Here is a 12406-nt window from a genome sequence, read left to right on the forward strand (position 1 = left end):
CACAGCCCGGCAGGCAGACGACTTTGGGACAGTTCGGTCCTCAGCTCTCAAGAGAACTGAAGGCAAGATAGTGGGAGAACACTGGGTGTTGGAGAGAAGCTGAGTTAAGCACACGACCTGGAGAAGCCTGGAGGTCAGGGGACTGGAGCTTATCATCTCCTCTGCTCTCTGAAACTCTCATTTAGAAAATGTCTCTGATGGCATTCGTCATCAGGGACAGCGCTTCTGGCTCCGGAGTCGACCTTTGTACTAGCGGCGCTGGGTTGCCTGGGCAACCCTGTACGGAGGCCGCCACAGTGGCCTTCTAGTCATTGGCTTAGAGGACGCAGCGTCCGTCTGACGTCACTGCGCGGCGCCGAGGGCCGCCGCGTGAAGCTTCATTTGTCCAAACTGTTGCAGCGGGCCCCTGAGCTGTTGGTACTGGGGAGCGAGCGCTGGGCTGAAGCCCCACTTGGGGTTGCGCTGTGTGGATCGCGGCGGGAGAGAGGCGCGGTAGGAACGGGCTCTGGAACTGTAGGACCCGGGCGCGGCTTCCCGGCTGGCCTGTTGCTGGCCTCGCGGGACTCGTTGCTAGGGACCCTCAAGTTTTTGAGCGAGGCGAGCGCTCCTTGCCTTTCCTGGGGTCGCGCTTTGGCTGGGAGCGGCCTTCACCCAAACCGGCTCCCTCTCTCTCCCCGCATTTTTAACCTGTCTTCTTCTTGACTTGCTCATTTTCTAACCTTGACAGCACCACGGCCTTGAACTGGGTTGATTATTTGGAAGTGGATGGTTGTGGTGGTGGTGATGGGGATGTTCAGGATTTATTTTATGGCAGAAAGGGCGGGTTATGTGTCTCTGTGCTTTGAGTTTTGAAGAAGTTTTAGAGATGGAACAACACGATATTCTTACGGTATTTGTGTATGTGTGTGTGTGTGTGTGGGGGGTGGTTATTAAACTTTTGGAACTTTCTAGACATAGAATTAATAGGAAAAAAAAGGTGGCCTCAGTCTCTGAGAATGTAGCAAACAGTTTAATGCAGTTGTCTCAAAAATTGGGTGGGGGAAGAAAGTACACGTATGGAAAGAGATAGGGTATTTGAGTTGTTCCAAAACTGTGATTGTATGCTTTCCTGTCATTGACTACAGGTGCCCTCAGTACCTTGAAGGTCCCCTAAGGGAAATGCGACTTAGCAGTGGTTGGTTCCTTACTTGTCTTTGTGACATAGGTGTTCCACGTTAGAGTCTTTATGGATTTTAATGTCTACTTAGAATCTTTGTATTATTTTATAAAAGAATGAAATGAATGGTGACCTTGATAGTATTTCTAACAAAATATTTCTTACTTCTTCCTCTCTCCCTATCACTACTGCTTTACAACACCCTCTACAAGTTTACAACATCCTCCAAAAGACTTGTTGAGGGTAAGATGAACTAAGCATTTTTCTTTTACAAACAACATAAAAAAAAAAAAAAACCTGAGCACACTTTTTTGCCTTTAAGATAAAGTATAATAGGTTAGGGGCTAGGGTTGTGGCTTAGTAGTGGAGCACTTGCCTAGCATGTGTGAGGCACTGGGTTCAATTCTCAGCACCACATATAAATAAATAAATAAAACAAAGGTCCATCAACAACTAAAAAAAATTTTTTTTAAAGTAATAGGTTAAGCAAGTGAAGAAATAAGTGTTTTGGAAATAAACTATGTAACATGGGATATTATGAAAGTATACATACAAACTTGCATCATTTTGTGTGTGTGTTTGCTGAAACTTACATTAAGTATATTTGTTACACATAAAATTGTCTGGTATACTTAAAAACTTTGTAAGCTCAATTTTCTAGTGTGTTTTAAGTCTTTCAGATGAAGAGTTTCAGTGGCTCTGAACTCATTCAAAATAAAAAGCAGTACTTTACCATTAGTTTTTTACAGGAACAACATTTTTACCTAAAGAAAGATAGAAATTCAGCTATAGAATTCCACAAAAAGGTTTTGCAGAGTTTCTAGTTAGGATTTAAAGATGTGCATCATTTTTATGTTTGTGGGTGGGCATCTTTGTAGTGCATCATCTCTTTAAGCTATGATAGCTATTATAATTTTCTTTCTTTTTTTGGGGGGGGGGCATGGGTACTGGAGGTTGAACTCAGGGCCACTTGACCACTGAGCCATATCCCCATCCCTATTTTTATTTAGAGACAGGGCCTCACTGAATTGCCTAGCACCTCGCTTTTGCCTAGGCTGGCTTTGAAGTCAGGATCTTCCTGCCCCAATCTCCCAGGCTGCTGGGATTACAGGCATGCGCCACTACAACCTGCAGCTATTATAATTTTCCCTAAAAAGAAATTGAAATTAAACTGGATCATCAAATTGATGTAGCCCAAGGTGTTAAACCAAAGTTTTTAAAAAGAAGGAGATATTTAGTCACAGTGGTCACATTAATATTAATGATAATACTAAAACAACAACAACAACAACAAAAAACTGTGTACCATGTGTACACAACTTTTCCTTAGCTTAATGTTACAAAATACCAGTGATGATCAGCTTAAAAAGAGGAAAGTTTTATAGTGACTCACAGGTTTGGAGGTTTCAGTCCATGTTTATTTGGCTTGTTACTTTGAGACCTTTGGTTAGACAGTACATTATAGAGGGAATGGTTGGTAGGGAAAACCTGTTCATTTCTGGTCAACTAGGAAGCAAACACAATGAAAGAGGAGGGACTGAAGTCCTGAGATTTCCTTCAAAGGCATGGTGCCAATTAGCCAGTCACCTAACTTCCTTCCCTTGAGCCTCCATCTCCTAAATGTTTAACACCTTCTAGTAGGTAGCAGTATGGACTGGGGAATAAGTCTTTAACACATGGACTTTTGGGGGATGCTTTTCATAACTACAGCATACCATTGTAATGAAAATAATATAATAGCTAAAATTTATATAATACTTCCAATGTGCAACGATTTCTTTGTTTTATGTTTATTAACTTAGACTTCATCAACACTTAGTATAATCACTGTAATTATTTCCAATTAAAAATTTTATAGAATCTTACATCATATTATTTTCCCTCCAGGAGCTTCTTAAAACAGAGGCCAGGCACAATAGTAAGTAGTTGTTGAGTGATCACTGAGCTGTCATAGTAGGTTAACATATTTAAATCTTTAGCTTATTTTAGCATATTATCTGAGATTTTTATTATCATATTAGTAGAAAATGCCTTGAGGATGAAGGTAACATGGATATTAAAAAGATGCCTGCTGCTTGTGGGATGAGAATGTAGTCAGTGTATTCAATTAAAAAAACTGAAATTAAAATTATTCCGTGTGCAGAAATAGTCTTTTGTTTATCCGTGCCTAGAACTTTAAGCTGATACACTATGTTTGAAATATTATTTGGCTAATTTTTTTTACATGGAGCTTTGTCTTTTTGAAGATTTCTAATTTGTCAAGAAGATTTAAATCATTTTCATGTGAGCAATTATTTAAGAAAGTATTCTTGTTTATCCTGAAGAAGAGAAAACTAAAGAGTATAAATATATCAAAATTTGCTGGGTGCAGTGGCACAAGCCTGTAATCCCAGCAGCTTGGGAGGCTGAGACAGGAGGATCATGAGTTCAAAGCCAGCCTCAGCAAAAAGCGAAGCGCTAAGCAACTCAGTGAGACCCTGTCTCTAAATAAAATACAAAAAATAGAACTGGGGATGTGGCTCAGTGGTTGAGTTCAATCCCCTGTAACCCCCCAAAAAACAAACAGTCAAAATTAGTTTTACTGTCATGTATAACTAAAAAGAACCAATAAAAACTTCTAAAAAAAATGGTGTCCTTATATATTTGGAAAGCTGTCACTTGGAAGTGTAAGAGGATTTGTTTGTGTCACTTTCAGGGAAGTGAACTTCTTATACTGCAGTTGAGGGGCAGTGTAAAGTACTATACTATTTTAAACACCTAAACTGGGAAGTTTACTAATGGAAGAAGAAATAGTGTCATGGAAGTGAGGGAAAAGTAGATAGTGAAGAGAAAAAAAAAAACAGTGTTTAAATCAAGTATCATAGAAGTGTACATTTGAGAAACCAAGATTAGGAAAGGCTACATGGAAATTGGGAATGGAGCTAGACCTATAATTCAAGCAGACAGTTGGGTATATAAGTCTGGAGAGGTGTGTGTTTATTCCTTGCTTGAGGAACAGATTTAGAAATGATTAGGTTGGATTAAATGGGAACTCTTGGAGTAGGACCTTTGACCCCATCCATCAGTAGAAACAGAACTGTAGAAGAGGGAGAAGTGAACTAGTATTTCCTGGCTGAGCAACTTGATGTATAACATTATTAATTCCTTCGCAACAGCTTTGGTAAGGTTTTATTATTTCTTTCCTTTAATAGGCCAAGAAGTCAAAGCCCAGGGATGCTAAATAATCTGCCTAAATTCATAAATTTTGTAATTGGAGTTGAGATGCTGATCCAGTTATGAGTCCAAAGCCCTGTCTTCCTCATCACATGTTCATCACATCCATAGGGTTGAGTGTAGGAAGTGACGGAAAAGGAGATAGTGAATATCCTAAGTTTTTCTGTCTGGAACCAGAAAATTGGTAGTATATTGAATTAAAAAGGATTTATAACTTCAGTGTGACAAACCTAGTTTAAGTGGCCATAAGGAATTTGTCGAACATTGGGTAGAAGACTTCATTATGTCACTGAAGAAGTAGGTCATGATACGCAAGCCATAACATTTAGAACTTAGGAATTACAGAGGCCAAAGAAGATGGAGAGGCCACCTCTCTTAGAGGCTTAGTATATGTTTTCTAATGTGGGCAGAATATTGCAGTTGATTTTCTTAAGGTATATTTTGACAATTTATATGGAAAAATGTTTTATACCTCTTGTTTCTTGCAGATTCTTTTTATTTTGCAGCTATCGAAACCATTAAAATTGACATAATTTGATCTTTTTCCATTAGTCTTTTCAGGCATTTGGCTATGCACCAAATTTTTTTTTTTTTTTTTTTTAGTGTCTTCTACTGTATTTTTTATTCCATTCTGTTTTGGTCTTTATGATGATAACAGGTAAACATATTTCAAAATCAAGTTTCATTTACTTGCAGGAATAAACAAGAAACTATGCAGAAATCCGAATGCCCTGGAGGTTTGCAGTTGAGAAACAGGGTGACAGGTACAAAACTTTTCTTTGCTGTTTTTCTTTTTTTCCCTGTGATACTGGGGATTATGTGTGTTCTTCCCTGCCTCAGCTTTGCTTTTTTAAATGGAGAGACCAAGTTTGTTAGTAAGACATTATATATGGATGTAGGATGACTGTTATATTCTCTTTTTTTATTGATTTTCTGTTTTTTTTCCAGGTAATTATCTTCAAAGGACATCCTCAAGTACACCAGTAAAACAGAGGACTACAATTCAGCAAAGCAAATCCTCATCAACAATAGGTTCTCCAGAATCTGCAAAAAAACTTCATCCTCGACCAAGTGATAAACTTAACCCTAAAACAATTAATCCTGTAAGTACAATAAATATTCCTAAATTGGTAGTTTTGTAAAGGTAATAGGATTTTGCCTGTCAGTGTTGAGCCATTCTGATTGTTGTCCCAAGTTTCCACTGTTTCTTTTGAGCTAGTTTAGTCAGCTTTGGTATGCCCTATCATCACTAGTCCAAAACTAGTAAAGAGAAGACTCTGGATAACTTTCAGAATGCTTTAGTAGCACAGGGTACAAGTTTAGAATTAGCTCTTTTTTCCTCTGGAAAAACATGTGGAAGACAAGTAATGACTTGAGATATAAAATTAAATTAAAATGAAGGATTGAGTTATAAAGCTTAGTTCACATTCTGAGTAATAATTCACAGCAGAAGGAGGGTTTCACTCATGTTGATATAATTCTTGCTAAGAAATTTAAAGTTTTTAAAGTTGCTTTCAAATAATCAAATAAGTAACTTGAAAACATTCTGTTTTTACATTTCTGCATATGATGTTTTAAAAATCAGTTATATTTTTAATATATGTTAATACATTTGATTTTGTAATTTAGTAACTATGTTTCATATGATTATGTTTAAAGTACTATGTAGTAAAATATTTTGTGCCTAAATTCTCTTTGAGTCACTGATTATTAATGTTGACATTATATGTGCTGTGATTGTTTAATTCGTTGTGATTGGTCATCTCTTACATTATTTGAAAGTAGGTGTAGAACTCATCTATTAAGATAATAGCAAACTGAAAGGTGGTGAAGTTATATAATCTTAAGAAGGTTCAGCCGAAAATATGTTGAGATTCTTTTTTTTTTTTTTTTAATTTTTTTAGTTATAGTTGGACACTATACCTTTATTTTATTTATTTTTATGTGGTGCTGAGGATCGAACCCAGGGCCTCTCACATGCTAGGTGAATGCTCTACCGCTGAGCCACAACCCCAGCCCTGTTTGTTGAGATTCTTGCATGAGCTTTGTCTCTGTCATTCTCCTTGCCTGCAAGCTAATTCTTTGTTTTTGTTTTGTTTTGTTTTGTTTTTTTTTTAAATAAAAGCCTAAAGCCAATTTGGAGAAATTCTACAGATTCTTTGAGCACACACAACATCTGTATTTGCTGGAGAGCAAATGGGAGATATATTCGTGGCTAAAACCAAATATTTCCCTGTATTTAGCACCCCTTCTCCATTGCAACCTTCACCTTGAAAAGGCAGAGTCAGGGAGAGTAGAAAGACCTGTCAATCCATATATGGTTTCAGCCACCTTCAAACCTTCTGAAACTTGTTAGAGGCTTAAAACACAAAGCACTGCGCTTTGTTAATGGGACAGGAGTGACAGTATTTTCATTTCTGTTACTGAATGTTAATGATGCATGTATAATACCTCCATAGTGTTCTGAAAGTCAGGATGTCTATTTGCTTCTCATTTCAACAGGATTAAAATTTACTGGGTATTACAGAGTGGAGGTGATAGAAATATTTTTGTTTCATTTCAGTTTGGTGAACAGACAAGGGCTCCTTCTGCATTCTCAGCTATTTACTCTAAAGGAGGTATTCCTTGCAGGTAAAATCAATACAATTTATAACTGATCATGTTATTCAAAATAATTGACTAAAATCAATACTGTATTCAGTTTAAACATAGTGAAAGTTTTAACTTTCAAGGTTGAAATAAAGATGATGTATTACTCTGGCTGTTGAATTGATATAGATCCCTGGACATGTTCAAGATAACCTTAATTCTAAAATGTAATTACAGAGTTCTGTGGTAAACTACCACCTAATTGAATGAACCACTTTTAAAATAATCAATTTAAGCATTTATACACTTGAGCAAAAGTGAAAGTTGACAATTTAATGAAGTAATATTCTTAATAAGTCCATGTGGCTGCTTTTACTTCCTTTGCATATCATTCCTGCTACATTTCTTCACAGTACATGTATTTTAGCCTGATCTTGATGATAGAAATTTTTATTTTCATTGTGGAAAAGCTAGTCACAGTAATATTTTTTCTTTTGGTTTTATAATTTAAAAAAAATTAGTTTTAAATGGTATTTTCAAATTTTGAGTGGAAAATAAGCTCAATCAATGGATGTGTAAATCAATGGATGTGTAACTGATGTGATTCTGCAATCTGTATATGGGGTAAAAATGGGAGTTCATAACCCACTTGAATCAAAGTGTGAAATATGATATATCAAGAACTATGTAATGTTTTGAACAACCAACAATTAAAAATTTAAAAAAAAATAAATAAAAGTCATTTGGATGACCAAAAAAATAAAATAAAATAAAATCTGATGTAAACTGCAAATAAATAAATAAATAAATAAATAAAATAAAATATTAAAAAAAAAATAAATCATTGAGATTATTGGATTTCCATTTAAAAAAAAAGATATGTTTTTCAATTCTTTGTTATTATTCCATATTTGAATTCTGAATTAAACCCCATTTCAAGGTTTTTAAGTGTCTCTTCCCACCAAACAATTGGTTTTGCTGAAAATGTTCAAGTAGTATTATAGAACCTCTTGCCTCTTGCTTAATATAAAAATAACACTAAAGAAGAAGCCAAGAAATCAAGACCATTATAAAAACTGTGAGGAAATATGTGGGGGTGATTAATAAGATTGTGGTCATGGTTGCGGCAGTGGCTTCTTGAGCATGTTCATCTACTGAGATTTATCAAATCGTGTGCTTTAACTATATATAATTTATTGTGGGGCTGGGGATGTGGCTCAAGCGGTAGTGCGCTCGCCTGGCATGCGTGCGGCCCGGGTTCGATCCTCAGCACCACATGCAAACAAAGATGTTGTGTCCACCGAAAACTACAAAATAAATATTAATTTATTGTGTATCAGTTATGCCTCAATAATAGCAGTCAAAAAGTGGGGGGGAGCAGCAGATACTCTAATTCAGGGGCTTCTGCTTTGTAAACCTGAAGGGGCTATTATTTCACCTCTTTAACAAGGACTGAACCTGATTTGCCTTCAAATTAGTACTATTAGGGTTAAATGATCTCTATCTGAAAAACAAGATTTTTTATAAATCATTACTTTTCCTAATTATTATACATTTGAATTTTTCATTTCTATATATTATTTATTTTGTTATAATTGGATTGAAAGATAATCTGCTAGAGCATTTGTATTAAGATTCACAAATAGTAACATACTTAAATACCATAATTGTAGATTTAACAAATATGGAATTACCAAACAATTTTTCTGAAAGAATAGGACTTTGCAAGATTATAGACATTATTTTTTAAAATGTCCTTGTAATAACTTTTAAAGTTATGATATGCCAAGGTGTATATCATGGAAAAAGTAGATAATTCTAATGTGATTATACTCTTCTAATATATATATATATATATATATATATATTAGAAGATCACTGCTTAATACATAATTTATATTTTCCTTGTTACCTTCACTGACTTTTGTATTTTAGATTGGTACATGGTTCAGTAAAACACAGACTACATTGGGACTGTCCTCCTGAAAACCTTCCATTTGATCCTCTTCTTATTACTTTAGCTGAGGTAAATATTTCATTTCTCCTGAATATTTATGGGAAAAATATTTGAAAATTGCATTCATTACATGCTATATTATAGCTTTTCAGTAAATCTCATTCTGTACTTTTGAAATAAGAACCAAACAATAGACATTAAAACACTATTCTCCCTTAGGAAGTTATTAGGATTGTCGTGTGTTTATTAGAAATTGATTAACCAGCTTTATAAATATGAAATTAGTCTAATGGGGATTTGTAGATAACTGGTTGAAATATTCGTATTCAATTCAAGGAAACAAAAATACATAGAATCATAATTAGAAGGATTTTTTTTTTTTTTTTGTACTAGTTAAAGAAGGACAGCAGGAATTGAAACTTAAATGACATGACGTTGGACACTAAGTGCTGGTTCTGTCTCTATACAATCAGTTGTGTTAGTATAGTGCATTTCTAAGGGAGTTGATACTGACTACCTTAAAGTCCATTTGGAGAAACCTATGGATGTGTGATCTATTTGTAAATTTCAAGGAGAATATCATGGAGGGGATTTCTGTAAAGGATTTTTAAAAATCTTCTGATGGGGTTCCCTTAGGTAATTTAACATCTGGGTCAGGGATAAAGCTGACTGAGTCTTAGTTTCAAGTGAATGGACATATCTCCTGTGAATTTTATTCCTAGAATTTGAATCAGAAGTTGAGAACTTAATTTACCAATTATCTGACATTTAAACTTAGTAACTTGCCATATTTAAGAGTCAAGGATCATTTTGTTGTTGTTAAAAGCAAATTATTATATTAGAACTTCGATGATATTAGTATAAACAGGTAATACCATCTGTATAAAATAAGTCTAGTAGTAAGTAATATCATAAGTGAAAACATGACAGTGCGTGAACTCAAGTTCTTTATTCTTTGTTTTTAAAGAAACACTTGCACTTTCTGTAAAAACTGGGGAGGAACAAGTAGGAGCAGGACAGAAAAAGTAGATAATTTTGCTTTGTGAGATTTTTAAATTATAATAAAACATCAAAATCTATAGTTCCTCTAGTTTTCCATTTGCACTTAATTTCTTAAGTGGACTTACTACTGAAGATTTCCCTGTTGTTTTTAATAGGACTTTGCTTTCCTTAATTTATAATTGCTTACAGAATTGTTTTGGTATTATAAATAGTATATTTTCCAAGATCTGAGATTAGGCTTATTCATGCTGTTACAGCTATAGGCAATAAGCAGTCTATTTTGGGGGGCGGCACCCTATTTTGAAGTTCATTTTTTTAATTTGATAATAAAATTTTTAAGGAATTAGTGATGTTTTCTTGGTTTTTAAAATGACCTTTAAACATTTTATATATAATAGCAAACTGTATTTTAGACAATTCAAAATTTACGATATCTTTGTGTATTACAGCAAATCACAGGGTACAGTGAATGTTTTGATTTGGGAAGTCCTTAAAGGTACTCTGACTTTAGACTACATAAAGTCAGTCCTGTTTATGCCTATTATCCAACACCAAAGCTTTTATTTCTGTATTGGGTAGAATTTTGTCTTTCCCTTCTACTCACCTAGTAATTGGTTAGTAGTATAGAAGAACCACCCTTGAAACCCACTTGAGCTTTTGACCTGCGATTCATCTCTACAATAACAGAATACAGGTACTTCTAAGAAGATAAAAACCTATGGTTCAAAATGATGCCTATGTGTTTGGCAGCATAGTTTTCAAAAGCACAGAAGTGTTGAGGAAAGGGAGTGGTAGATCACTGAAAGCAGTTAGGTGTAAAGGATGAATCAGTTGAAAATTAATATTTTAAATGATGACTTTCCAGCCAGTTATAATTATTCAGTTCACGTATAATTAGTCAAACTGAAGGAGTTTTGTTGCTGCTTTTTTTGTTTTCCTATATTTTATGTTTTTGAAAAAAGATATCTCTTTATCTTGATTTACAGTGATTAGTTAAATCATGAAGTAGTACTGTGTAATTATTTCTAGTGCATTTAGGGTGAGAGGCATCATGAGAAATGATCTACACAAGCTTATATCATATTTTTATTTTATATTCCATTGTTCAAAATGACATTTGAAATTTTATAGTGCTTCTTGCAGTATAAGATTTGGCTTCTGAATATCTTAATATAAAATATTTAAATATGAAGGAAATGTGGATTAGGAACTCATTAAGTAAGTTTAGAATTATTTTAAAGACAGGGGTCTAATAGGCATACATAAAGTGGGAGGGCTTAAACATACGTTTTAGACTAATTTGCTGGCTTTCAGATATTATTTGGGAATAGATATAAAATGATTTTGGTATTCTAGTGTGTTCTTCATATGCTTTTTTCTCTTTTCAATTTTCTTTTCCCTTCCTTCCATTTCTCCTTTCTCTGACTTCTCTTCCTATCCTACATTTTTTTCTTGGTTCCTTTATTTTCTTCATTCTTTTCCTTTCAATTAATCCTAATCCTATCATTTTTCTTACTGTTTTTCTTTTCCTTTCCTTCTGTGTGTAGAGATTTCCCCCTCTTTTGTGTGTGTCCTTTATTCCATAGTTTAGTGTAATTGAAATGTAAAATTACTGAAATTATATGATTAGAAAAATGATTATACTTTTGATTTTTTATTTCATTTTTTAATTATTTTTTTTTATTTATATGTGACAGCAGAATGCATTACAACTCTTATTACACATATAGAGCACATTTTTTCATATCTCTGGTTGTGTACAAAGTATATTCACACCATTTCGTGTCTTCATACCTGCACTTTGGATAATAATGTCCATCATATTTCACCATCATTTCTAACCCCATACCCCCTCCCTTCCCCTCCCATCCCTCTGCCCTATCTAGAGTTCATCTATTCCTCCAATGTTCCCCCTCCTTACCCCACTATGAATCAGCCTCCCTATATCAGAGAAAACATTCGTCATTTGTGTTTTTGGGATTGACTAACTTCACTTAGCATTATCTATTTTTAATTCCATCCATTTACCTGCAAATGCCATGATTTTATTCTCTCTTATTTCTGTGTAATATTTCATTGTATATATATGTCACATTTTCATATCCATTCATCTATTGAAGGGCATGTAGATTGGTTCCACAGTTTAGCTCTTGTGAATTGTGCTGCCATAAACATTGATATGGCTGTGTCCCTGTAGTATGCTGTTTTTAAGTCCTTTGGGTATAGACCAAGGAAAGGGATAGCTGGGTCAAATTGTGGTTCCATTCTCAATTTTCCAAGAAATCTCCATACTGCTTTCCATATTGGCTGTACCAATTTGCCGTCCTACCGCAATGTATGAGTGTACCTTTTTCCCCACATCCTCGCCAACACTTATTGTTGTTTTGTCTTCATAATAGCTGCCATTCTGACTGGAGTGAGATGAAGTCTTAGAGTGGTTTTGATTTGCATTTCTCTAATTGCTAATGATGAACATTTTTTCATATATT

The 12406-nt window shown here is 34.7% G+C and overlaps 1 protein-coding gene across 5 annotated transcripts in view; it reads left to right on the forward strand.

The window, feature by feature from the left end:
* Nucleotides 1-362: 362 nt before the first annotated feature.
* The window catches only part of Pacrgl (parkin coregulated like), a 47817-nt gene continuing 35773 nt past the window's right edge, over nt 363-12406 (forward strand). For 3 of the 5 annotated variants that reach the window (XM_071614188.1, XM_027937868.2, XM_071614189.1), the window contains exons 1-5: nt 363-492; nt 5066-5133; nt 5318-5472; nt 6933-7000; nt 8894-8984. In XM_071614188.1, coding sequence (XP_071470289.1) covers nt 5082-5133; nt 5318-5472; nt 6933-7000; nt 8894-8984 — 366 coding nt within the window. In that variant the 5' untranslated portion in view covers nt 363-492; nt 5066-5081. Of the gene's footprint in view, nt 493-518; nt 598-1368; nt 1400-5065; nt 5134-5317; nt 5473-6932; nt 7001-8893; nt 8985-12406 lie in introns of those variants that run through there. The other 2 variants (XM_071614185.1, XM_071614186.1) reach the window with 2 other exon arrangements.

This window comes from Marmota flaviventris, chromosome 7, assembly GCF_047511675.1.
Source record: "Marmota flaviventris isolate mMarFla1 chromosome 7, mMarFla1.hap1, whole genome shotgun sequence".
NCBI classification, from domain to species: Eukaryota; Metazoa; Chordata; class Mammalia; order Rodentia; family Sciuridae; genus Marmota; species Marmota flaviventris.